Source organism: Hesperophylax consimilis, chromosome 7, assembly GCF_061612785.1.
Source record: "Hesperophylax consimilis isolate HC1 chromosome 7, BYU_Hcon_1.0, whole genome shotgun sequence".
Classification (NCBI taxonomy): domain Eukaryota; kingdom Metazoa; phylum Arthropoda; class Insecta; order Trichoptera; family Limnephilidae; genus Hesperophylax; species Hesperophylax consimilis.
In genome coordinates, this window is record NC_142842.1 from 21979031 (window position 1) to 22005284 (window position 26254).

The following is a 26254-nucleotide window of genomic DNA, read 5'->3' on the forward strand; positions in this document are numbered from 1 at the left end:
TAACAAACTACATCACATTTAGAATGGATTTCGCGGTGTAACTTTTTTGATTTGAGCTTTCGTTCTCGAGTAAATCGACTCAAAAGTTGGCATTTTTAGGCCAATTTTGGAAAATTTGTTCGCTAAGTGGTTAATATCAGCTGTTTAAAATCTTTTAAAATGCGCAAAAAGCGTACCCGGAAAAAAGTTTTTTTTGTCCTTTTAATTGGCGAAATACGGAATAAAAACTTTTTGAACGAAATGCTCGGAAAAAAATGTATTTTCGAGTTTTCTATGTGATGTGATTCACCAGTTTACCATTTGTATCACGAGTTTCCGGACACCATGTTAACAGTAATTTTATGCGCAAAAAGCTACATATCATCCAACTTTCATTAAATTTATGTTTTTAAAAGCACTTGTAATAGTTTCTTAATGCGGTTGCATGCATTTTCACAGCGGAATTTAACGAAATTCTGTGTTTTTATTATAAAATGTTCTGCTATCTACCTTAGCTTCTATTGGAAGAGTAAAACGATGCGTTATTAATTAATTAAAGCCTACCACTGTCTTCTGTCACATTATTTAACTTAATTTTAATGTAAAGTTAAAATAAATATCGTAAACTAATAATAAACAACAAAAAAATTTGAAAAGATAATGTTTAAAAATTCATCATTTTTGCGTTCGGTACTTTCTGCTTAGTCAAGTAGGCCGATTATTGTGCGTTCGAAAAAAAGTTTTTCATTCCGCATTTTGCCGGAGCGGTTTTATATGGAAAGCTGGGATGTAAAAGTAATTGAAAGCCTTTGATTAAGGCTAACGTACAAGGAGGCATCTGTACAACGAAAAAAACCTACCGTGAAAATACAAGGTGGGGCAAAAGTATTGTCATGATGTAAATGTGCAATAATTTTGGCAAATGGCGTCAAATGTCATTGTGCTTTGACATTTATGCTGTAGACAGATAGAGACCTAGGACGGGTTGTTTCGGAGAATTTGAACAATTCATCAAATTTCAACGTTCATTTCTGGGTACTGTGAAAGTCTTATTCAAGTTCTGTTATTATATCATCGTAGGCTAGTTGCATGACAGAACTGAAATAATAACATAACTTGAAAAAATCTTTCACAGAATTGGAAAATTAACTTTGAAATTTTAAGAACTGTTCAAATTCTCCGAAACAACCCGTCCTAGTTGATCACACCTGAAGAACGCAGAATTATTGTCTCTGCTTATTTGACCAATTCCTGGTCGGTTGTTATGAGATGAGACAAAAGTAATGTCGTAATGTGTATCGCTCTATCGCGTATTGCCAACTAATTCTCTATCTGTCTAAAATATAAATTTCAAAGCACAGTAACATTTGTCGCTATTTGAAAAAAATATGGCGCATTCACATTAAGATATTTTTTTTGTCCCACCCTGTATAAGCAACTTTGAATGAATATTATACATTGTGGTACATTTTGTGATTGGGAAAATGTTGTAAAAACATAAGTATTATCTTGGATTATCTTTCCATGGGCCTATCAATTATAAATAATCTGCCATTTATAACATATATATTAATATCTATTTTCTACTATAATGAAATACTCATTCTCAGACGTCGCGTATAAACATAATATAATTGACAGAGCACAGCCAAGTCCTGCGTTCAGTCATCTTTTTATTTTATTTTTTAAGGTTAACCCCACTCGGAAGGCCCTGATGAAAATAATTTATCTCGGGGCATATGTCATCTTTTGGGATGCTATATGGAGGGTTTTTTTAAGGAAAGGAAGTTCTGGGAAGTTAAAAGATATTGGGGTTGGGTGGGGATCTAGAGATCAGTGTGTCCAGGAGTGACGTACATATGAATGTATCCCTACCACTGCAGCGCAAGGGGGTGGTTCAGGAGACCAGTTAAAGGGGTCAAAGGGTCTCTCCAAACCAGCTTCTCTCGATCTGGCACGCCACGCAGCTGGTGGCAGGCGTATCCTGAACACACATCACCCGATGAACCCGGGCACTCCTGCTTAATAACCAAACGTAGCGAACCACTTGAGCTGACTTATGGCAGAGGTGTTGGTTATCCAATACACGGTTCCCGGTTCGGCGGTCCAAACCCGCCTTCCAAATTGTTTGTTGGCTTGTACGTTCCGTCTCCGCTTCGATATGGTGACCTTTTTAATCATTCAGTAAAGATCATTTTTTCAAATATGAAGTCGTCGTGTTTATTTGTACTGTCTTATTTGCATTTTTTTAATATCATGAGACCTGTTTAGGGAGTAAAAACCAAGTTATTTTTTCGTTTAGATCCCTAATTCTATGAAAGCTTTCGGATAAACCAACATTATCTCTTATTCGTAGAAATACAAATATCTACCTACATCCATTTAAAGACCTTCAAAGAAAAATACATGTTCATATCTGAAAATCGTTCTAGACTTAGATTAATATTTCCATTTTCAAAATGTAATACCCATTCCCAGAAATACTGTTTTAATTAGCTTCCTGAAGTTATTAGAAATACCAGTCTTAAATTTTAAATATTAAATTCAGTTTAACAATATTACCTTTCATAAACAAAAATAACTATTATATCTTATGAAATGTGTCTAGAATTTGCAAAGGATGATAATGTTTAACATGGCACATAATTATTTTCTTGGTGAACCTAACCTCCTCTTTAATGAGTAGGTACTTACGCAAATTGCGTGCTTATTTTCCATGGATAAATATGTAAAACTTCCAAGGCAGTGATGGTTAACCTTTTTAGCCAAAGGGCCAGTTTATTAGTGTTTTTTTTTCGTGGGTCGCAGGGTGTAAGGTATTAATATTAATAATTATAAATTCGGTGCTATCGCAAACATATTTTTATACCGCTAATTTTGAAATTTAATCGTCATAGAACGTAAAAAAAAAAATTCAAAATTTCACATGCAAAAATTCTTGCCATTTTGGGCGGTTTATTCAAAATAGACAGTCAAAAATCAACCCGTAACCCGTTTTTACAATCAGACATTTATTTTCAATTTTCGATCTAGTTGCAACATCTCTTGAGCTGGCTAGTAACCAATTTAAAGGAGAGAAAAAAAAATAACTGAGGATTGAACCTTCCTCCCAAGGGACTGACTGTAAGACTGCTGTGAACATTTAAAATGTGTTAAACCTGCACTAACAACTGAGCCAAATCGACAATTGTTTCGTACATGAACTGCTGTGATGTCCTCCAATTTCAGAGAAATGCTTATTACATATGTGCACGTGTGTGTGCGTGATTGCCAACAAAAGCCAAGTGGGCAGTTCGAAAAGGCTCGCAAGCCGAAGTAAATAGGCTCGTGTGCCACGGGTTGCTCATTACTGTTCGGCGCTATGAGCAATATTATGATTACCTAATCGGCTGTATGATTTACACAACTACTAAAAATAAATTTTATGCAACAAATATAAAATACAAAAATAATTTATGAACCTAACCACTTCAAAGCAATCACACTTGATTAGTGTTACTATATATTTCTAGGCATTTCGAGGATTACACGACATTGTAAACCGATAAATCAAATTTATCAAAGTGAGTATCATTGATTTCTAGAATTTTACGTACAAAACGCCGAAGTTTATACACTGATATTATAGTTTTGGGGTGTAACCATAGTTCATAAAATAATCAAGGGGGTTACAGATTACTCTATAGGTTCAAAGCGTTTTATGTAACTCCATATTTCGCGCCACACAATCCCATAAAGACCTGTCACGCCTAAAAATATGGTATGCTATAAAGGTGGGCGTGGCGACGATATGCGCTGTGATCTGCTAGCCATACATAACAATCGAAGCGCCGTAATGACGCGGCTGTCGTCAAGATAAGATCCCATACAAATAAATGATATTCCGCGGCAGTCCCCTAACTGATCTAACCCCCTCTCCCGGGGGAGATTATAGCGTAGTGTTTCAGCCCAACATACAATGCGAACATGCCACGCCCAATTTATGCGGCCATTATATATTGTAATTGTGTCCAAGGCTTAAACCACCATGAAATAGTATTTTTGAATTAATCGTAATTAATTAATATAAAGTCAAATAAAACGACCGCAAACCCGTAAAAACTCACCGGATATTAAAATTGTGGGGTTTATGAAGCTGAAAGTATGTATAAAATATTTGCCTCCGAATCATTGCCATCCAAAAAATAATTAGAGAGACGATCAGAAATTCATCTTTCGAAAAAACATTAATTGTAAACCTAAAACATTAATTAAAAACCGAAATCATAAGAGATTCAGATTTATATTTGTCAAAAATCTAAACCAAAGAAATACACATTTTAAATGTGTAGAATATTAAGAAAATAAAATAATTTTGGTACTCATTTAAGCAATGTAATTTCTCATCACGCTTATCATCGCAGACAACATGCTTTGATTACCTAATTTTGACCGAACAGTGGCTGAGTTGGCATCGTGTCTGGTTCTACCTATGCGTCATGATTTCAAGTCCTCGGTTCGCTAAGTCCTCGACACGACAAAAGAAACATTTTCTACTTACTTTTTTTAGATTTTCAAATATTGTCAGGTTATTATTAAAAAGGGAATCTTAAAACTGAAGAAATCATAATTATAATTTCTTACAAGTGATAATAGAACTTTTTGTTTTCGCTGTCGTGATTTATTTTTAGGGTATTATGCCGTGTTGCGCTTCGCTTTTCTGTAGACGGTTCAACTCCTACACCTTATTTTATTAAAAATTTTGTAGAGATGAAATTAAAATAAGCTGAATTTAATTTAATGTCTTTTGGGGCATTGGAATTTCTGAAAGTGGGAGTTAAATAGATTTCGCTTGAAACATTTTGAGCTCTCTTCTCACAAAAATTTGCATTTTGAAATGGGAAAATAACAGGTGACATGGCTTATAACCACGTTCCGGTTCATTTTCGGTTTTTAATGGCCTGAATATTGAGTGATTTTAATTGATAAATGGTTTTTTCAGAGAACGCGGTTGGAATAAAAAACTTTTTCGTGAACGGAAAAAGCTACATGTAATATGCATGTTGGTACCTAGCATCGTTACGCCTTATATCTTTCCTTTTTATTTCCTTGATGAATATTATTGTTGTCCACCTACCTAATTCCTAGCTCCCTATATCGACTACAACGTGCGTGTAGTTCAGTTGAAAATCATCCTGTCAACACCCAAACTGTGTCTGATTACGGAGCCCCCTCTTGTTCAACCGCGTCGAAACTATAAAGCCATCGTGATCTCGCGAGTTTGTGGTGGTAAAAAGTTCAATGTATTTGAACCAACAAAGTGGGGAAAGCGAAAGAAGAACAGAAACGTTAAGTCGGCATTCTGGATTTGCAATCCTTTTCTATCCGCCGTGCGACGGTCCCCAGATTCGGTCCGCAATAATTCAGAACCAACAATAGAAAAAAATCTTCAAATCGCCGTATGTACATATGTACCCAATATGACACAAAATTTCATTATCCAGATATTATTGGCAATAACCTTCAGAAATATTGAACTGATGTAACGGGTACGATCATAAATGAATGCACGAGTATAGAATGTATCAGGAGCATCTCCTCTCCTTATCCTATAATCCTCTTCCTCTTCCCTTTACCTACTGATTTGTTTGCAAGAAACTTTTTTGGCTTATCTCAAAAGTCATGTAACCTCATATGTTCATATATGTGTGAATATCAATGTATTACGTAAGCTGTTTGTTTCTCACAAAAAAATCGTTTTAGTAATTGAAAAGTTGATGATGATGACTATACCTATTTTGATGGGAATCATTAAAAGTAATCTAAGAAAAGTTATTCCAAAAAATTTAAACATCATTTTGTTTTCTCAGTTCCAGAAAATGTCTTGTCGTGTGATTCCCTTTTACCCGTTATTTCTCTGCAGTAATTTCATTATATTCTTTGCATTTTCTAATAATAAGCGAAATATATTTTATCCGTTTATTTTTTTCTTTTCCAAATCATCCCCGAGGTTTACTATATTTTTAATAAGAATGAATGCAAATCTTGGACGTGAATGAATTAATGAAAATCTTGGACGTGGAAATTAACAACTTCCCGACATCCGATCGAGCTGAAACTCAGTAGATAGGCTTGTTGTCGATGATCACGCATTCTACTAACCATGCATACACACGCGGACAAACACAAATTTATCTGAAATTGGATGACAATCGAAATTTGGCTCAGTTTTTAGCGCAGTTGACACCAATCCCTGAGGTGAAGGTTGAATCCCCAGTTAACAACAACTAAATATTAAAATAGATGCACGATAGTAAAAATAAATCTTTTTTACGGTTTTATTTATTTCGGTGTTTAAAAACCCATTAGAATCTACAACGTATGGTTACTATGACGTGAAATAAAAGGCTTGTAATATTATGATAGGTCTTACAATTTATAGATGTAACTTTGTTCTTACGACAGGACACAGCGGAATACTGTAAAAATGTGTTTGTCCTTATGCTTGCATTTTATAGTCCCCTTTATGGCACGAAACTGGAGATGGTCGTTTTTAAATTTTATTTGTAATACATTTCCACTTTTAACAGTTTTGTAGAAGAGAAAATAATATATGAGAATTATAAAGTTTCACACTTCTAACAATTTAAAAGTCTTATAACAAGGGTTATCTTAACGAAATACTGAGAGGTTGGAACTGAAATGGGGGAGTGGCAGGAGAAAGAGAATATGAAGATGGGTAAGAACATTCATCTTGGATATTTTAATCTCGTAACTAAACCTGATTAAGTTTTTCAAGCGACAATTCCGAGTGGCGAAATTTAAACATAATTATTTAGTTCTTGGTATACATTACTTGACGGCTATACCAAAACTTAACGCCGAAAAGCACGGAAATTCAACTTATTATTATATCGAATTACCGGTCCTAAGATGATTAAAGCGTTTATTAAGCGCATTAAACACACACTTCACCACAATCCAAACATCTGCCCTGATGATGAACATCGTAATGTCCTCTGACAAATTGGCTTAAGAAGAAGGAAGCGCAACATGGAATTTAAACACAAAATTTCATCATGAAAACTTTTTTTATGTATTTAAATTCTATGTAGTGAAAAATCCGCACAAATCATTATAATCTCGAAAAATTAACATAAATTACTGGTATTTTAATTTTATTTTTTGTTGACAAATAAAATTTTCTGTGACGATTTAACATTTTTGATTTGACATCAAAACGACATGTTTGTTTTCATTCGTGAATTTAGCTGCGTTAACGTCACACTGGGCGACGTTGGTGACAGCAGTCGTATCAGCCAGCGGAGTTTTCCAAGAGCTATCTAGCTTGATAGCTCTTAGAAAATATAATTATTAATTATGCATTTTACGTGCAATGATCAGAATAAAAAAAAAATGGTTCACATCTTTTTAACGGTATTCATAGTTTGTGAATAATTTACTAACACAATGAATACAATTATTGTGAATAGGGTGTCTAGTCTACTGATTTTCCTAAATTGTTCTACAATTTCTAGTAAGAGCGCAACGCATGTTATTCTTCAAATTACATAGTAAATTATTATAAACAATAATTATTAGCCTGAAACACCGCCTCATTTTAAACCGACAAATAATTCAATAAATACTATTATTTTTTCAAAAAATACAGTGTGTGGCAAGCCTACGCACGACGGAAGTGAAACTTTTAGTATTCTTCTCTCTCTCTTTTCATTTCATTCTCTCTTTTTTTCTGTCTATTGACATATTTATAAGTAGCATGTGATAAAAAATGAATAGTTATAAAAATATGGGATTCAAACCCGGTTCCTGCATAGCGAGTGTCGAACGATCTGCCTCTAGACCGCGAGGAGAGGTATCTCGCGCGACGAGAACTGCGTATACAACGTGTACTCCTCAATTGACTTTTCCCGCGCCAATTTTCGTTTTCAAACACGGAAAATGAATAATATCACATAACGTCTCGTTAACGCTTTATATAGGGTCGAATCGAAGATATATCGGCAGTGTGAAGTCATATCTGTCGTTTTTCAAAATATTTCCGTATATTTGTCCGTTTTGGAAAAGATCTATCGTGTTTTAACAGTCTCATACCCGTATGGAGTCTGAATTTGAAAAACATTTCTAAATTTTGAAAAAATCACTTACGGCTGTGTTTTTTACTAAAAAAACTTGTCACGCACGTCTGCGAGGGTAATTAGTCGCGTTATCGGCCTTGATTAGTAATTTTAATGATTCAAAATAAAAATAATTAATCAAAATACCGAGCGACTCTACCGGCTCGATTTGTAAGCTATATTTCGACCAAAATATCATATAGTCAAAATATCTAAAAGTCGCAGCACGAAAGCATTTTATCACTTTTCCTCGTAATAAAAAAATCACAAAAAGAAGAAAAAAAATAGTTAAAGCGGGGATCGAACCTCGGTTCTTCACGACGAGAGTCGGGCGCTCTGCCTCTAGACCGCGAAGCTGAGTTTGGAGAGTGACCTAAACTAGGTATATAATATTAGCTAGGCTCCTATAGCGAAATGATCACAGTTTTTCGTGACGGTCATGAGTCGGTTTTACTCCGGTCCTCGAAATTGCATGACGCGCGTAAAGAAGTTTCACTTCAACAATTAGATTTTTTACCTGGAAACAACCAACATTATTTTTGTAGGTAAGGCATTGTTAGATAATAAATCTCATACTAGGTGGCATCGAGATATAAATATCTTCATTTAATGGTGAAAAATAATAATTCTACGTGACTTTTCCAGCGAATTTACCGAAGTCGAGAGTTATTTCATCCGGAATTCCAGATGAAAACATATTATCAATCTCTTTTGTGTGGAAGTTGTCATATTATTTGTCACGTTGAAAGAGCATGTATGTGGCGGGGAAATGTTAAACGAATTCTTTGAATGAAGGTTTGTTGGCTTGTGACAGCTATTGAAATCCCATTTATACATAATGTTGGGTAAATCTACGTGCATTTATTCGATGTTAGTTGTACGGAATCTTTTCAAATAAAATACATATATATATTTAACTTCAAGTGAACGCAGGATGCTATGCATGATTTTAGTGGTTTTTAGAAGAGCTTGTTGGTAAAAGCCTTCTATTTTCTGAATTTTTGAATATTATACATCAAAATTAAATTAATTAAAATAGCAACTAATTTCATAGACCTTTTTGTGCGCCTAGGAGTCGAAAATCAAAATTAAATTTTTTGTACACCTTAATGTTTGTCTTTTGACTACAAAATTAGTAATACAAAATACAATATTACATTTTATACTTGCTTGTAATTGTATAAACACCATCAAATCATGAAACTTTTATGATTTAATCTTTCATTACATTACATTTTACATGTATTATACAGTAACTTTTTAATTCACAAAGTAAGTTTGCTTATTACCGTATATAAATTTATTCTATTACATACAGCGTGGGAAGGGTTTTATTTATGCGGGACTTGAAAAGGTCCGGTCTGTATGAAGGAAGAAAAAACAGATAAGGTAGCTAAGTTTAAGATCAGTATAAATAAAACTTCTCGAAATTTTCTTTCCGGTGCTAGTAGCATTCTTTAATTCAAACTCGCCTTTTTATTCCTGCATTAAGAAGAGTAAGGTGTACTCACTCTCGGGGGGATGATGAGGTAGGTTTCCACTTTATGGTCCGCCAAGTATCCTTCGCGAGACCCTCCGTCACCAGGCTCTACTTGGAACCTGTCTCCTAGCTGCATCAGGGTTGCCTTCGTGACGTGAACGCGCCTAAAAAATAAAAGATATTAACAAAAGACCTAGTAAAATATCAGTTTTAGTTTTTAATAGAGACGTACATTTGACAATCACATATTTAGATAATTCTTGCTTTTATGGAAAAAATATTGTAAAAAGACGTTAAATTATTGGCATGACTTCATCAGGGTTGTCGTCATGATGTGAACTCATCTTTAAAAGGGATGATTTCAACATTTTAAAACCCCAAAAAAAAATCTGAAACATCAGGTTTGTATGAAATATATATGTTTGTATGAAATATATAAATATATGTGGGGTAGCACGGCAGATTTGAAGGATATCACGATAGTTCAGTGGTTGCAGGGATCGCTCCGATAGCGAAAGCCCCGAGTTCAAATCCAGTTGCGACAGTAATTATTTTTCTCTTATGTATTTCTAATGCATACAATTTAATGATTAGGAACCTACTGGTTTCAATATTTAATACCAAATAAAACGATTTGACGATAAGTAGGTACATACTACCTATATAAGAGAATTCCGGTTTTGCGTTCTACTAAAAACTCTGAACTTTTTCAACTTCTTATAATATATTATTGCGATCTTGAGCCGTGGAGTTTTCAAAGATCCATTTAACACAATTAAAAAGCTAAGATCAGACATTTTTATGTTTGTTTTGTATCATTCAGAATAGAACAGAAAGCTAATAGAAGGTGCATTCAAAAATTATCAGTTTTAGTGTAAATATTTGTCTAAAGCTGTTAATACTACGCCACGATAAATAAAACTGCTAGTGTTTGAATAATATTATACATAAATTTATCGTAGTTATTATTTGACAAACATCTATACGAAACGATCAAAATCTCTTCCACAGAGAAAATATTTTTACTTTTTATCGATTTTATAAAGTAAATAAGTGAGCTGGGATACATCCTAATGTACATTTATCCAACGTACCGCATTTAACACACGCATACGGCTTTAAAAGCTTTATTTTAAGAGTTTATACGCTGGAATCCGCTATGTAAATTCAATTACGCATAAGTACATTTAAATATTTGCTCCATTAGAACGCCATTAAACTCCCGTGAGGTTTAAGTTAGTGGGGAAATAATCATTAGTGGATTGTTTGGTATTACATAGGGAAACGGATAAAGTTTTAAGTGCACTTGCGCAAAGTACACTATTTACATATTGCTATGAAAGATTCGTTACTTGGTGTATAGTCAACGCGGATTCCTTTTACCCGAACTTATTGAATTACCCCTATTTTTGTTGTGATAATAGTGTACCTATATTGACATTTAAATATGGCCTTCGTGGTTGAATGGATCCTTGGCTACGAATCCGGAAGTCGCGGGTCAAATTTTGAAATGCGCAACTAAATTTTTTTGATTACCTTTTGTTATATCACAATTTACTCTTCTAAAATAATAGTATAGTGTATTTGCGGCACGTTTCAGAGTAGTAGATAATTTCAAAATCGCTTTAGTGAAAGATCACCTTTCAGAATCGAAACTTTACTTGAAATCGCTTTTATTGTTTGTTGTGACCAAATCTAAATAACCAGGTACTTCCCCGCTTTTCTCTATCCTATCTCAAAACATACCCAATCTGGAGATGCCAAAGTCTGACTGACTCTAGGAAGGTGAGAGCAGTTGGCACTAATAAAGTTGAAAATAATAAATTAGTTCATTTTAGTGCGTGTTTAAATACATTTGTAAAGAGGAATTATTACATAAAATTAGACAGTGGGTACATCAACTTTACTAGTTGTAACAGAGCTTGCATTTTAAAGGCAGCTTCATTAATGCTAACAATGTAGACGTCCGAAATGATTCTGTTCAATAAAGATTGCTCTCACCACCGGCGCACAGTGTCTTCATCCCATAGAACCGACGGAATATTGACGATATAATGAAATTAACACTTTTTTAGTCGTGGGTCTAACTTCACTCTTATAAGTCATTTAAATTTTGATAGTTTTTGGTTGAGTTCTTATTTATTTTATATGTAATACAACTTTCAGATTGTTTTATAATTTTTTCTACATTTCTATGATATATTTTGTTTTTAATTTTTTTATGGATTGTAGTAAAAATAACGAGTAAAAATAAATTGTATAAACTTAAATAAAGTTTGTCCTTCTGGGTCCTTCGAGAAAACAAATTATAGAAAATATGTATTAACTATTGTGATAAGAAGTTGCAAAATTTCAGGTGTGGATATTTGCGGGAAGTTGGTTTCTTTAACTTTACTCTATTTGGAGAGATAATTTATATGTATTATTTTTTAATTTTAGGGGATTTCAGAGACCTGTGTAGTGAATCTTGATTGTTATTGTTTATGTCTAATAACTTTTACTATTTACATATTTTTCTATACTTTGTGACTTAAAAATATTTTTAGTAGATACTGGATGATTTTTTGGTTTGTTTTAAAATGAAAATCAAAGATTTTTTTACTTGAATTCAACACTTGTTTCAAGGTTGTCCTGGAAATGAACATATAATACATAAAATGTGTTAACCAAAAAGTAATTATAACGTATTGAAATAAGTAATTTAACTAAAAATGAACCTTTCTTGGTCTTTTTAATCTTCATACATAAATTCAACTTATAGCAGTCTACGATAATCCTTAATGTTCTCTAAAATATTTCATTTTAATTTTTAGATTTTTTTTTGTAGTTTTTTTTTATTTTTCCCTACCTACATTTCTGGTTACATACCTGTTAAATTGTTTCAATGGATTGTATATTTGTTTACTTCACTGTACTTGCACAAATAACCTAAATAACATAATTTATAATATAAGGACCATTTGACCTTACCACGGAGTACTCCAGTAACCCCAGTGAAGATACATTCTTCGTTCTGTTAAAACAAACTCCGAAGAAACGAATAAATATTGGAAACGAAACTTGAAAACTACAAATTCAATAAATTATTTGTAAGTTTTATTAAACACTTTTTTCTTTAAATGAGTAATAATTTGAATCAACTTTTAGTATGAATATTTCGCTATTCGTGCATACGTAAATCGAAGTAAAAATTCAATAATGTACAGGGATACTTTACTGCACTTTATCGAAGCTCGTCAAAAGGCTTTGCCGAAAATAAAAACCAAAATGTAGTGGTTTAAAATTCATGAACACGAAAGCCTTTGTTCTTTTGCGAGTACCCCAATGCAGTTATTGTCAATATAAGATCTCGGCTTGCAGTGGCAAATTGCATTCGGTTTATGCGCATAAATTGCAAAAGTGTTTATCTCCTTCAGCAGTCAGAATTAACATAATAATAAGCGCAACGGAACGATAAACAAAAGGCCCAGCAAAACAGCCGAGACTTTTCAGGTTAAAGAGTTTTCCAGAATATTCTTTCAGGGGGTAGCGGAAGCTACAAGTTTTCGCCTATTCAAACGGAATTCGAGAAACGCGAATGAACACTGAATACTCAGTTCGCAGGGAAATAGTTCGAACAAAAGTGTTCGCAAATTGCATTACCTCTTACAATTTTATTCCTCGCTGTATTCAGGTAATCAAATTTTGCTGTAAATGTCGCTGCACATTTCCCGCTTTGGTGCTTTTGACGGTAGATGTTGGGAATAGGTAGTGGCATTCCCCATATAACAGGCTGCTTCAGTATATTTCACTGCGAAAAAGTTATTTTAGATACTTTCTGGGACATTTTTAAGACAATGTTGAATTTTTCAGACGTTTCGACCTGAAAATTTGCGCTGATCAAGAAATTTCAGATCAGAGAAAAACACTTGTAAATTTCATGACGCCAGAGATCTTCAATTACAAGTTCTAGTGAGACATTAACAATTAGGTGTTCAAGATATTTAAATGTAAAACAGAATGCATCATTGTTATGAAAAATAAATATTAGAATTATAATGGAATAAATACGACTCCTTGCGATCCGTGTGTAGCGAGACGGTAAATAATTCGGAGCATGGTACTGCCGTCTACGAAGATATTTTAAATCGAGTCCCATCTCGAGAAGAATGCAAACAAATACCTGCTTCTTACTCGCGCAAAACACTCGTCCTGAGCATAAATCAGAAAAATATGCATCACAATTCTACTTGCAAGCCCCTGTCATCCACTTCGCTATAGATTCTTCTTTGACATCGTTTAGATAGACGAGGCGTGTGTTGATATTTTCTGTTTTTAAACAAATGCAAACAAGAAGATATCTATATAAGTGATAGTTGAACAGTAATTGAAAAATCCCGAATATGTTTGTTACTATAGTAAACATTTATTTCATTCACTTTATTTTCTCCTTTTGACAGCTAATCATTTCTTTGCTAGTTTCGAGCTGCCTCGTGCGCCGCACAATGTACTATTTTGAGAATCTAGCGGAACTCTATTAAATACAGCTGATAACACATATACGTTTAAAATCACCTTAGATATTAACACATGAACACGCCGTTCACATGAAACATTTAATAATTTCTAAGAAATCGATTTTAACTGTAAACAAATGGGTGTTAAAGTAGCGCTTTATTAGGGAATCCTAACAAACGGGAATCATTCACCTAAGCTCACTCTGGTGGGTCGTTCTATGTTCTCTAGCAAGACTTGGGTAATTGAGTTATAATCGTCTTATATTTATGCTCATTTATGCTGTGTGTTTTAAGATGTATGATTTATGTTTTTCATTAGCCTGCAAAATATTTATAATTTTTAGCGAATAAATTAATATCGTCAATGCAATTTCCATATTAGACTTTTACAAATTATCCTGCAAGATTCTGCAAGACCTGCTACCCTTCTTACAAATGTATTTTTACTAAAGCTAAATTCATTTACTATGAAAGAAAAAAATATTTCGAATTGCTTAAAATAATATACTTCTTTCTTAATTTCAAAATAGACCCACAAATTTATCTCCTTTCTGTGTGTGAAAAGTGAAGAAAGAATGTGTTTAGAAATTTGATAATAAATTATAAGCATATTGTAAATATACAATATTATGTATAAATACATTTTTTTTAAATAACTATTTATATATTTATTTATGTACCATGATATATATAAACTCAATCCAAAAATAACTTTAAAAAATCTTTACAATTTTTACCGTTATGTGTTGTCAAATAAATGAAAATATACCCTCGTATACTTATAAAAACCAAAATTTCGCCAAGCAAAATCAAGAAAAAATGGTGTATTTTTGACGTAATTATAAAGATCCGCTAGATTCCAAATATATCACACTGTGCTGCGCCGGTAGTACGAAGATAATAAAGGAAGGTTCTTGCTTACCCAGCGATACCTCCCGACTCCATGTGGTTGGCTAATGTCACGTCGTCACTCCAGACATCGAACTGCCACTTGCGCAGGCCCAGCACTCCGCAGAGAACGTTTCCCGTGTGGATTCCAATGCGCATGTCCACGTTGAAGCCTGTAGCTTCTCGAACGAACCTAGAAATTAATATTTTACGAAGTTATTTAATAAGTAGAGTTTTTATAGTATCTACACTGACCTACTGCTAAAATATTCTTCTACAAATCAATTGTCCCAAAAAGGGCTGAAAAATTTATAATTTTTCCACATTTTGAAATTATAGGAATCCAGTCTTTCTTCTTTTCTTGGGTCACGGTTTTGACTAACTTCACACCCATGTAGATTTCACAGTATTAAAGGAAAACCATATCCATTCGGTTTGAAAACATCATGAAACTGCATTTCACCATGAAGTACTTATGGTTTTAAACGTGTCAGTGTGAAATTTTAATAAAATTGGTAATAGTTTATTATTACTAATCGTTTTAAAACTATATGTTTAAGGTGAATTTTCTGATTTTTCCGTTTAAAATTGGGTACTTGATAATTACTTATGTCCAACGGGGCGTTTATTTTATACAATGGTTAGATATATACAATTCATAATATTAAATTTGTAGTTAACTACATTTAAAGAAATGGGACTGCCAAAAAAGGTTTGAAAATATATGAAATCCTGGAATAAAATGTGAACTTATAAGATTATAGAAACTTACATAAAATGTGTACCAAGTTTAAGGTGGATAATATAAAAAGAATTTTTCGACAAAAAAAAATTAAATATCAGCATTTATTTTTAAATAAACATTGAAAATATATAAAAAAACTACAAACTTTGAATGGTTTTTTGCATAATAACTACCAAAATACTAATGCATAATAACTACCAAAATACACATTATGCTCATACACTGGTACCTTACACGGAGAAAAATGATCATGATAATAAGCATGATCATTTCCCAAAAAAATATTTGTCTAACTAACTAACTAACCATCACGCCGTTTCCCCGCAGAGGTAGGCAGAGAGGACGGACCGCCAAACAACTCGGTCTTGGCACACACTTCTTGCCTCATTCACATTCATACATCGTCTCATAGATACTCTTCTATTATTCTGACTCTTGACATGGCCCGAATCGAGTATCTGATTCACTTGATCGTGCCATGTCTTCCTCGGGCGTCCCCGACTTCTGCTACCATTCGCATTTGCATCATATATCCTTCTTACACTCCTATCTTCGCTATTCGCTCTACATGCCCAAACGATCTAAGCGTCCCTTTCTTAATCTTACTCATTACGCTTACATCAGCCTTTCACTCTTTGCGGATCTCCACATTCCTCACACGATCAAACATGGTTTTACCACACATACGCCTCAGGGATCTCATTTCAACAGCATTTAATCTACTTTCATCCTTTCTTTGCCAGTTCCATGCCTCACTTCCATACATCAGGGTAGGTACCAGCACTCCGTCGTGGACTGCTAACTTATATTTGTCATTTCGAATATATCTGAACACAGGTTGTGATGATATGCCCTTTCTACTTCAAACTTTTCCTTCTCTTCTTCCTACGATACATTTTCCTTAAGTCCCGTAGGTAACTTTTCCATAAGGCTTTGGTTATATATATATCCGGGGTAGGAAGGTCCTCCCTGCCGTCTTTTCTTTATTACACACCCCTTCAAGTGTGTACATCCTAGTTTGTCTACGTGACGTACGACCTTGAACGTACTCATTTCACGTGACGGTTCAGTATAAAAAGGCTTCACCGAACGTTGTGTTGGGTTTTTGTTTCTCGGTTTAGAAACCTAGTTATTTATGTTTTGTGTGGTATCCCTTGGTTCTTTTGAGATAGAGTGAGTTGAATCCATTACCGCTGTTTTTCAAAACCATTTCATAAACCTTATCTTCTAAGTCGCCTGCTCACCCCCCCCTAGCTACTCGATTCTACCTATCGTAGGGTAATGTGAATATAATAAAGTGTTAGATGTTATATATGTGATATACATACGATAAATTTATGGTGTTAGTTGTCGGCGCCATCCATGTATATATTTTGGGAGGGGAAGGAGAGGAAAGGAAATGAATTTTTTTCAAGTTAAGATTGGCTCCTCCGCTTACCAAACAAAACTGATGGATGATAATTTGAGCAAGGCGATCGATATCTGCGTGTCTGGATATCACAACCGGCCGGGTCTCCCCTTGTTCCAAATCGGCAACCTTCACGCCAGAATAAAGAAAACCAGGTCTCTTCACCAATTTCAGAATTGCCCCAATCTCAAACACCTCCAGGATAAACTACTTTACTGAGTGTAGAAGGGGAAAACCATAACATCCCTTTATCACGAATCTAGTCGCGAAAATGTGACACGCAAGGTCCTAAGTTACGTGCCACCTCCAGAAAACGTTGTAACTCCCACGCCGTCGGGGATTTACATCCCTTTCTAGGTCAATACACATATAACACACGACGATCTTGTCGACATTCTGCCTGCTTATTAACGATAGGTTGTGTGCCTACCCATTCAGCCAATTATCATGTGAGATATATGTAAGGTCTACTCGATATGCCAAATTTGGGATGAGGACTGTCTGTATTTTAATATTTGGTTCCAGTATTTATTTTATGAGGTTACTAGCATCCTCGTGTATTAGGTATGGGTAACTTCTACTGAATACCTATCCTCTCAGGTAAGGTATAAACGGATAATTGGTTTGATTTTTTGCATTTAATTTAAAGAGGCTGCCTACCTCTCGAAAGATACCTGTTGAGAAAAGTTGTTCGGTTGGTAGTTTTATTTCGGAGATTACCATCTCCCTCTTTCGACTTTAGATTTGTTTTTGTGCATCCCAATTCGTAACTTAGAAAGTCAAACAATAGATGAAAAGTATTAAATTAGAAGGTCAAATAACAGAAGAAAAGTTTTCATTTTGTTCCGTCTGGTTGCGTCCGATCGCTTTCAATTTGGGACGGCATACGCTAGCAAAACTTCCCCCTTTGACTGACTGTACTTGCGTCTTGTCCTATATATGAAAAGGTCGTTGACTCGTCTCTCGCTCACAGCTGATTGACAATGCGTCTAGCGTGTCCCTTCTCATGGGAAGATTATTTGGGTTGCAGGCGTTGCAAACTCGGTTCCTGTACCTCGGTTGTATCCTATTATTATTAAAAGGGTCCTCTGAAATTTAATAAATAATATAAAAAAACTCACCCTGTTAGTCACCTCCAAATCCTCGTGTGAAACTTACCTGGTTACACTATATAGCTAAATCACTTTAATTTTCGACCTCCTCCCTACGCTTATAAAAGGGTAATTAAATATTCCTGTAAATAAAATTGTACCTCCCTAATCTGTTAGGATTCGAACCCACAGTTAATAATCTATTTGATTCTCTGGTTTTCGGTCTCCGTGGATAGAATGCCATCTCGCCAAATCAATAACTTAGCCCGATTAAACACTTCCTGCCTTTAAGTACATTCACTCTATTTTAAAACGCAATCAATATTTTTATTATTTTCATGTTTTTAAGACAAGCAATCTAGTTCGAACTGTATACGAAATCACGTTTAAATCAACACAACTTTATAACACAATCGCGATTGCACAACACCTGGCGCCCCTGAGGTGGGTTTTTACAAAACGGCGCTCTACAAATTATCCAATTATTATTATTGTCATTATTATTAATTGTTTTCTCACTGAGTCCAACCACTTTCACTTCGCACAAAACCGGTTCAATAATATTTCACTTTAGTTCAAAATTCCACAATACTATTAACACCATCTGAATCCACTAATTCACTGCAATTTCACACAACACTTCTCATTTGTATAGATTTCATGGAGCTGTCAACGCACTCAAGTTCCAAACCCGACTGTCCTCCGGTCTCTCCTTTCCCGTGGGAATCTGTTTACTCAAGGCCTGTCTGTCAATAAATCTTCCGTCGTTGTTTAAACAAAAAATTTTTTAGAGCACGTTATTTTATTATTTATCGTTTATTTTTGTGGATGTCCAAAACATCACAAGGTTCACGCAGGAGTCCTTATCCAAATAAATATAATGGACGATATTCGAAACCATTATTATTTCGAAGAACGCGTGTTCTGACTTCCTCTTAACATGTTCGTGCTTTACTGATAGTTTTTTATGAAATTTTTCAAATCATTCGTTACAGGCCTCCAGTCCCATTTTTAACAGGGAAACGAATAATTTTACCAGATTTTTAATAAATTAACAATATTTCATTTCATTAAGTTTTTTCCCTGTAGACAGCCTGAGTTACAATCTAATTGAATTTCATTTGCCTACGAGAGCTACTCTTTCCAAAATCCTGTTTAAATGTAACAAAACATATAATTAGGACGGTTACATGATAACTCATCACAGTGACAATTCAACACACTTTTAAAAAGTGATATAAAGTCATTAGAAACGATAAAGAATTTTTAACCTAACCTAACCAACATAACCCAGTTAATAAAGTTTTTGTTTCATCACTTTCCATGAGTTTTTATAACTTTTTAAAGATGTGATGATTTATCCGGTTACCAATTAGGACTAACGGCCGTTCTTCCCAATTCTACTGATCAACTACTGAGCCGAAATTTTGGCTCAACACTGCTCAAACGCACAACTATGCTCTTTCCAACGGAAAAGTGACAACTGAGTGATCAACCAATTTAAGGAAGCCAAACTACTGGATTAAGCTTGCCTCAGTAAATGACTACTTATAAAAAGTGTCAACAGAGTGAAACATATTTGCGAGACCCTGGCACGGTGGCATTAAAGTCAAGCTAATACTTTATTTTTAACATATTTCATACGCTTAAATATTAAATATCGGTTTACGTATTACAGTACTTAAAAAAATATATGCATTAATAATAAAACAATAATTAATTCTTCAATGTTAATTTAGCATTGAAAGTTTTAACTTTGATGTCATTTTATTGTCTATGAAAGTGGGCATGGCCAATTAAGATAATCAACAGTAAAGATGTTTGGAAACAGGCGAATCAAATGTTACTGAATGTCTGAATGTCACTTGGCTGATCGGACCCTGAGATTGATCGTTCGAAATGTTGGGAACAACGGCCGTTAGTTTTTCAAATACTCACTTGTACCTAAATTACAGGAAGTTGGTAATACTTACGCAGAAGTGGCAGATCTTTTTAACTGCACAATCATGGGAATAAATATCACATGAACACCAACGGTACTGAATGTCTATCAGCCTATAAAAACATTGTTATTAAATCTGTATGTCTATCTTGATAGCTTTGTAATGTTTATAAATTTTCAATGTATCTAAAATTATAGGAATGTTCAACCTATAATTTACTCTGTTTGTTGCTTTTAAGTTAATATTTTTACACTTGGTACATATTTTAATTGTTATATATCTTTTACTCTCTGATTATATCAAATATATTTTCAATTGTATCATTATCGTTATCATTTCAACCTTATTGACAGCCCTGCCATCGTTGCTGCTATTAAACTCTATGTACCGACAAGAAATACTAGACAAAATACAACATTCTTTTGCGACACATATAAAACCAACTATCAGTCAAACTCACTTACCAATAGGATGCATGATTTGGGCAACAAGTTTGGTGGTATTATAGATATATTCCATGATTCCCTTTATAATCTTAAATTCAAATTAAACCAACACTTTGTGGAATCATACAAATTATTGTAATAGATTTAACGATTAGATATGTTATTGTAATGTTTTATATTATATTTTGTTCTTTGTTATTGTTAAATATTATGTTGTTTAAAATGTTTCTTTACGCCATATTCTTCAAAAACTACTTGTATATTTTTTTAAAATTCTTCACTTTTATAACTCTTAGTATAAATTCTAACTCGATAACTTATGTAAAACTTATTTATAATCTATGTAAAAGCCCCTATGGGCGTATAACAACAACAATAAACAATAAACAATAATAAACGTCATAGGTCTGAAAAAAAAAAAAAAAAAAAAAAAAAAAAAAAAAAAAAAAAAAAATTGTATCATATGTAAAAGCCCTAATTGGGCGTGTAAAAATAAATAAACAAATAAAAACACATCCTTTCCATTAATATTAATTTAACCTAAGTCTATGTTTATGTTTTGTATGTATTTACGTCTCTTAATTATATATCATTTTGGGACTTGTATTAATTTTACACTTTCTTATGTCATTGCACGATCTATAAATAAGTATTTGCAAAGGTTGGTACGTTTTTATAATTAAATATCCACCTTCTTGGTTTGATATTGATGGAATGAAATCTTTCCCACCAAGCGTGCCGAGTGCTTAATGTATCATTCAGTTAAGAAAATGATGCGGAAACTCCCCAATTTAACGAATGAAAGACAATGAAAGATCTACCTTATTCTTAGAGAACATGCCTATTCGCTTTCGAGATAAATGACTCAAAGTACAAAGGGTGCTCCATGCCGGGCGACTTCATTCTCTACCTGACTAACACAGAGTATTTAAATTTTTAGGTGGTATAGAATTTATTTACATTGGCTCACTCATGAGATCCTGAGGTAAATAATTTCCTTCAGGGCCTATGTCATCTGCGTGTAGGTGGTTATAAGGACATCAAGGAGAGGACGTTCTGGGAAGGAACATAAGATATGATGTGTGAGAAGGAATCTGGGATTCAGTGTGTCCAGAAGTGACAGACGAATGAATTGATCCATCCCACTACGATTCAAGGCGAATCAATGTGATGTGCGATGAGAATGTTTGGCTGGAGATGTGGAAGGGTCTTCCTCAACTGACCTCTCCCAATCCGGCCCGCCACGCATTTGGTAGTCAGACGCATCCACCGCCAAGACCTGGACAAACCTCACTCCTACTAAGTCACCAAACTTAGCGAAACACTTGCGGTGACCTACGGCAGAGTTATTCAATTAATGGTTCCCGGGGCAGCGGTACCTATAACCGCCTCCCAAAATAATAAAGAGTTAAGAAACAAACTTTGTGTTTTGTACCACCTGCTAGAAAATATCTTTTTTTCGGACCACTTGAATATAATGACGCTTCAAAATTAAGTGTTTAATTATTTTCTATTTTTTAATTTTCAGATAGAGAGAAACATTTTATAAATTTTCATAGATTATAATAGTTTTGTGTCATTTACATGGTTATATATATCAAGATAAACTTATCGTTATATAAATATATATAACTTCTGGAATATTCGAACCCGCATTTTTTTAACCATTTTTTATTATTAAGATTGTTTAGGGTAACTTTGATTACCACGTTTTTATTTATTTTTGACTCCCCAAACAAAAACACATATAAAAAATATATTTTTCGATGCAATAAATATGACGTAAAATTTTCCCACACAATTTTTTTTTTAGTTTCAAAGTTGAAAAATTATCAAAGTCACCCCCATTTTACGGTATGGATTTACTTAAACAAAAAACAAAAAAGTTAAACAATGAATATCTATGGTGAAGACCAAATGTTAAATGATCTTTATAAATAGCACTAAGGTACTGAAAAGATTAACCGACAGAAATGTGACGTAGGCGTGTCTGTGTGGGCATAGTAAGCACACATTTTTGTGTGACTACCTCACAAGAGTCCCAACTGCTCCCAACCATCAGTGATACTAGGGGATCTCCAATTGGGGTATGTTATGAGGCTGAAGATAGTAAGGAATATAGTTATGTTTTATTTGTTTATGTGAATACCGCACAAGAGTCCCAACTGCTCTGAACTATCTGGAGCCAGTGAGACTATGGCATCCTCAACTGAAGGTATTGGGGAGGGGAACGGGATGGAGAAGAGGAAGGTGGAAAAGTGTCAGGCTTTTCAGATCTGGTCACCAAAGCCATTTCAAGTTACATTTCAATTCTGAATTATGGTCTTACACAAGAGCGATACTGAGAGAATCTTTCACTAGTAAATATACCGCATATTACGTAAAATGATTATAATGTGAAATAACACAAATAATCAAATAAAATTTTCTTGCTCACGCCGGGATTTGAACCTGCGACTTCCGGATTGCTAGTCGAGAGTTTTACCCCTCGACCACTGAGGCCAACATATATATATTTCTTAATTCTGTTGAAATTAATCAAACATTTTAAAATACCGAAATGCAGACAACCAAATACGAGTAGATAGGTTTAATGTTAATTGCTGACATCAGTTTTCATTCAAATTGGTTTGATCAAAGTTTACAAAATCTCACTTCTAGGGATTAGCTGTTAAGTTCATGAAGCCAGTAATAAACCAAATTACATCTCGCATTTGTTCATTCCCTAGATTCTTATTTGCCATGAAGAGGTAAATTTAGTGAATTTAAAGATAATTTATGTTCAACACTTAATTTTAAGATAAAATTAAGTGTTGAACATAAACATGTTGTCTTATAGATAATACCTACGATAAATAAACTTGCACACAAACAATTATATGCATTAAACAATCTTTATTAATTATGTTTATATTTTAATCTTGATGTTTAATATTTTTATTTGTATCTTTTTAAATATACATATACTATTTCTGTATTTTTCAGTTTACTTTTAATTTTAATATATTTGTTTTTAATTTTATTTGTCATTAAATTTGTTTTTTATTTAATGTTTCTATAAAATAGTATTTTTTTGTTCTTCTGAGTTATTTTTATTATTACTTCATTATGATTTATACTTACATACTTATGTTACAATAAAATAGTATTTTTTAGTTCTTTTATGTCATTGTTATTATTATTTCATGTATAACTACCACAACACGGGCATTAGCCTAGTATGGTAGTTAAAAAAATGTCTAAAAATGTAACTTGTAAACATTTAGTAAATAATTTTAAAAAAAAAGTTATTTATTCAAATAGAACGGCGTCATATGCACGTCACAATTTTCACCTCGTATGGGTGTTTAAAATATTACCTGGCTATTATAGACATAGAGGCCTTGTATTGAAGAATTTGTTACGTAAAAATCCTACTAAAATTGCATATTTGTCATCCTCATTCTACTCAGCATCAGCTCAACAGCAGCCAACCGTGGCTATATACTAAATACTTGTCTGTTTGTGATGTGTAGGGATTGGAAAGGAAAGTCATCTGTGCCGTATCCTTAGGAATTCCTCCGCATTCGGCTGTGGAATTAAGGAAAATCGCAGAAAACCTTAACTAGGCGGAAACGGCCGTCTGTCAACTTGAAAAAGAGACAGCCTTCAGTAACATCTGTATATAATGAATATTTTACATTACATATGGGAGCGCAAGGAATATCTTTTTGCACAAGGTTCAATGTACCGCCGAAACAATTACTTTGTCGATAAGGCTATGTAAAATTTATTAAATAATAAACCAAAATATATCTTATCTGTTTTGGGAAAGTAAGGAATATATTTATGAACATGGATCAATGGACCGCCGAATCAATAACTAAAACAAAGAGATTTTGTTTCTTAAAAGAAAGACAAACATTCTCGGGTTACGAATAACCTTTCGAACTTATCCAGCCAAGGAATTGGGACCCAAACGCGATTCCACCTCAGCCACTGACCGATCAAATGACCGACCGGCAATCTAAATTTATTGAGGAATGGTCAAACCCCCTTGCCGAGATTGGTTCATTAACTATTCTAGAATCACTAAATCGATATGCAATATTCCACCTGGTTTAGGTCCATGTTTGCGGCTAGCAGCAGACTTGGACAATGGAGGACGGACAGTGCGATAGCAAAACAAAGAACACCTTGCCACACGGTGCGACAGGTAAGTTTAATTAATGATGTAAGAACAACTAGAACCTAGTCGTCAATACTACATATATGTTACTCATAAATCATATGTCACACTTACAAATGTTTAGATTTATAATTAGGTTAACTATAAAATTCAACAATATTAATTGAGAACTGTTATGTTTTGCATTTGTTGGAAGTCAACTTAAGTACAAGTCTCCGTCTAGAACCCACATTACAATATTCATTTATGTGACGTGTGTATTGAAAAAATAAAAAAATAAATTCTTATTTTTCTAATCATTCAAATGGGTGTTTAGGCAATTTTGTTGAACTACAACACTTTTTTTAAATTAATTGAATTTGCTTAAATTGTCAGACAGAAGGATTTTCACTGACTTGGTATTTCCATATAAATTCTAAATTATGCAGTTGATAGTCCAGTTTTGCTTGCATTGATAAGCTTTCAGATTGCACTACGTAATACCAGATGTTAGGATTTATTGCAGTGCAGAAATTCTGTAACTAACTACCATATTATGTATTCCTCTTTGCCCAGAATATTAATGGGGGGAAATAATTATACAGTGGACATATTCAATTTATCACTTAACAAATTCGAAAAATTGTTTCTTAAGCAGTTCAGTTTTGCATAATAAATACCGTAAATTTTTGACTATTCATATCTAAAAGCCCCTAAAAATCGAGTTTTTGAATGAATAAATATATTTTTGCATAGTACTCAGCTATTATGTTTCTTTTACTCCACAAAAGCTCCCATGTACGGGTAGGTAGGGTTGTACTGTGTACAAACAGAGTAACTATATCGCCACCCGGTTTAATGACGTTATAAGACGGGTTAAAGATGGGTATTTAATACGGGTTATATTAATGAGGATCTTAAAGAGGTCAGGATAAACGTAGATGGTAGATTCTTCCACAAGCGAGCCTTTTATCGAAAGAAGGGGTTAGTGAACGAAAATACACAATTATGAAGAAAATACTACGGAGACGCTTTAAAAGTATGCGAGAAGATGGTATCTGAACGTTGCTTGAACTGGCTTTAGTCGTGTTTGGTACATCCAAACATTTCTCTCCTTCCTTTCCCTACTCTTTTAAGCCTCATAAGATACCCTAAGAGGGGTTGCATTGTCCTAATGGCTTCAGAAAAAAATGTGAATCTTGTGCTGTATAAACGTTAAAAAGGTAAGGACTATAAAACTGGGATGGCTCCGTTTGGCAGGACACGTAACCAGCGTGGAAAACAGCCTACTACAAACGAGGCTTCTCTATAATGAGCTTGTGGATGAAGAAGTATTGTGAAGACCTAAACTTGGGTCACTGAATGGTGTGGACTCTAAAACAATATACTTTCAATTTGGGATCTGGAGAAAGACAGCAGAAGCGGTGGCATTTCCTAGAAACCAACAGACTTTTCAGAGGATGTAGGGCCAACGATGATAATTTTGAATACTTACTAGTCGTTCAGTCTCGGAG

The 26254-nt window shown here is 33.9% G+C and overlaps 1 protein-coding gene across 1 annotated transcript in view; it reads right to left on the reverse strand.

Annotated features, from left to right (window-relative positions):
- The window catches only part of Ac76E (adenylate cyclase type 2 Ac76E), a 400108-nt gene that overhangs the window by 40325 nt on the left and 333529 nt on the right, over window positions 1-26254 (reverse strand). Inside the window, exons 8-9 of the mRNA XM_089633305.1 lie at window positions 14995-15153; window positions 9608-9740 (exon numbers count right to left, since the gene is read on the reverse strand). Coding sequence (XP_089489431.1) covers window positions 9608-9740; window positions 14995-15153 — 292 coding nt within the window. The remainder of the gene's footprint in view (window positions 1-9607; window positions 9741-14994; window positions 15154-26254) is intronic.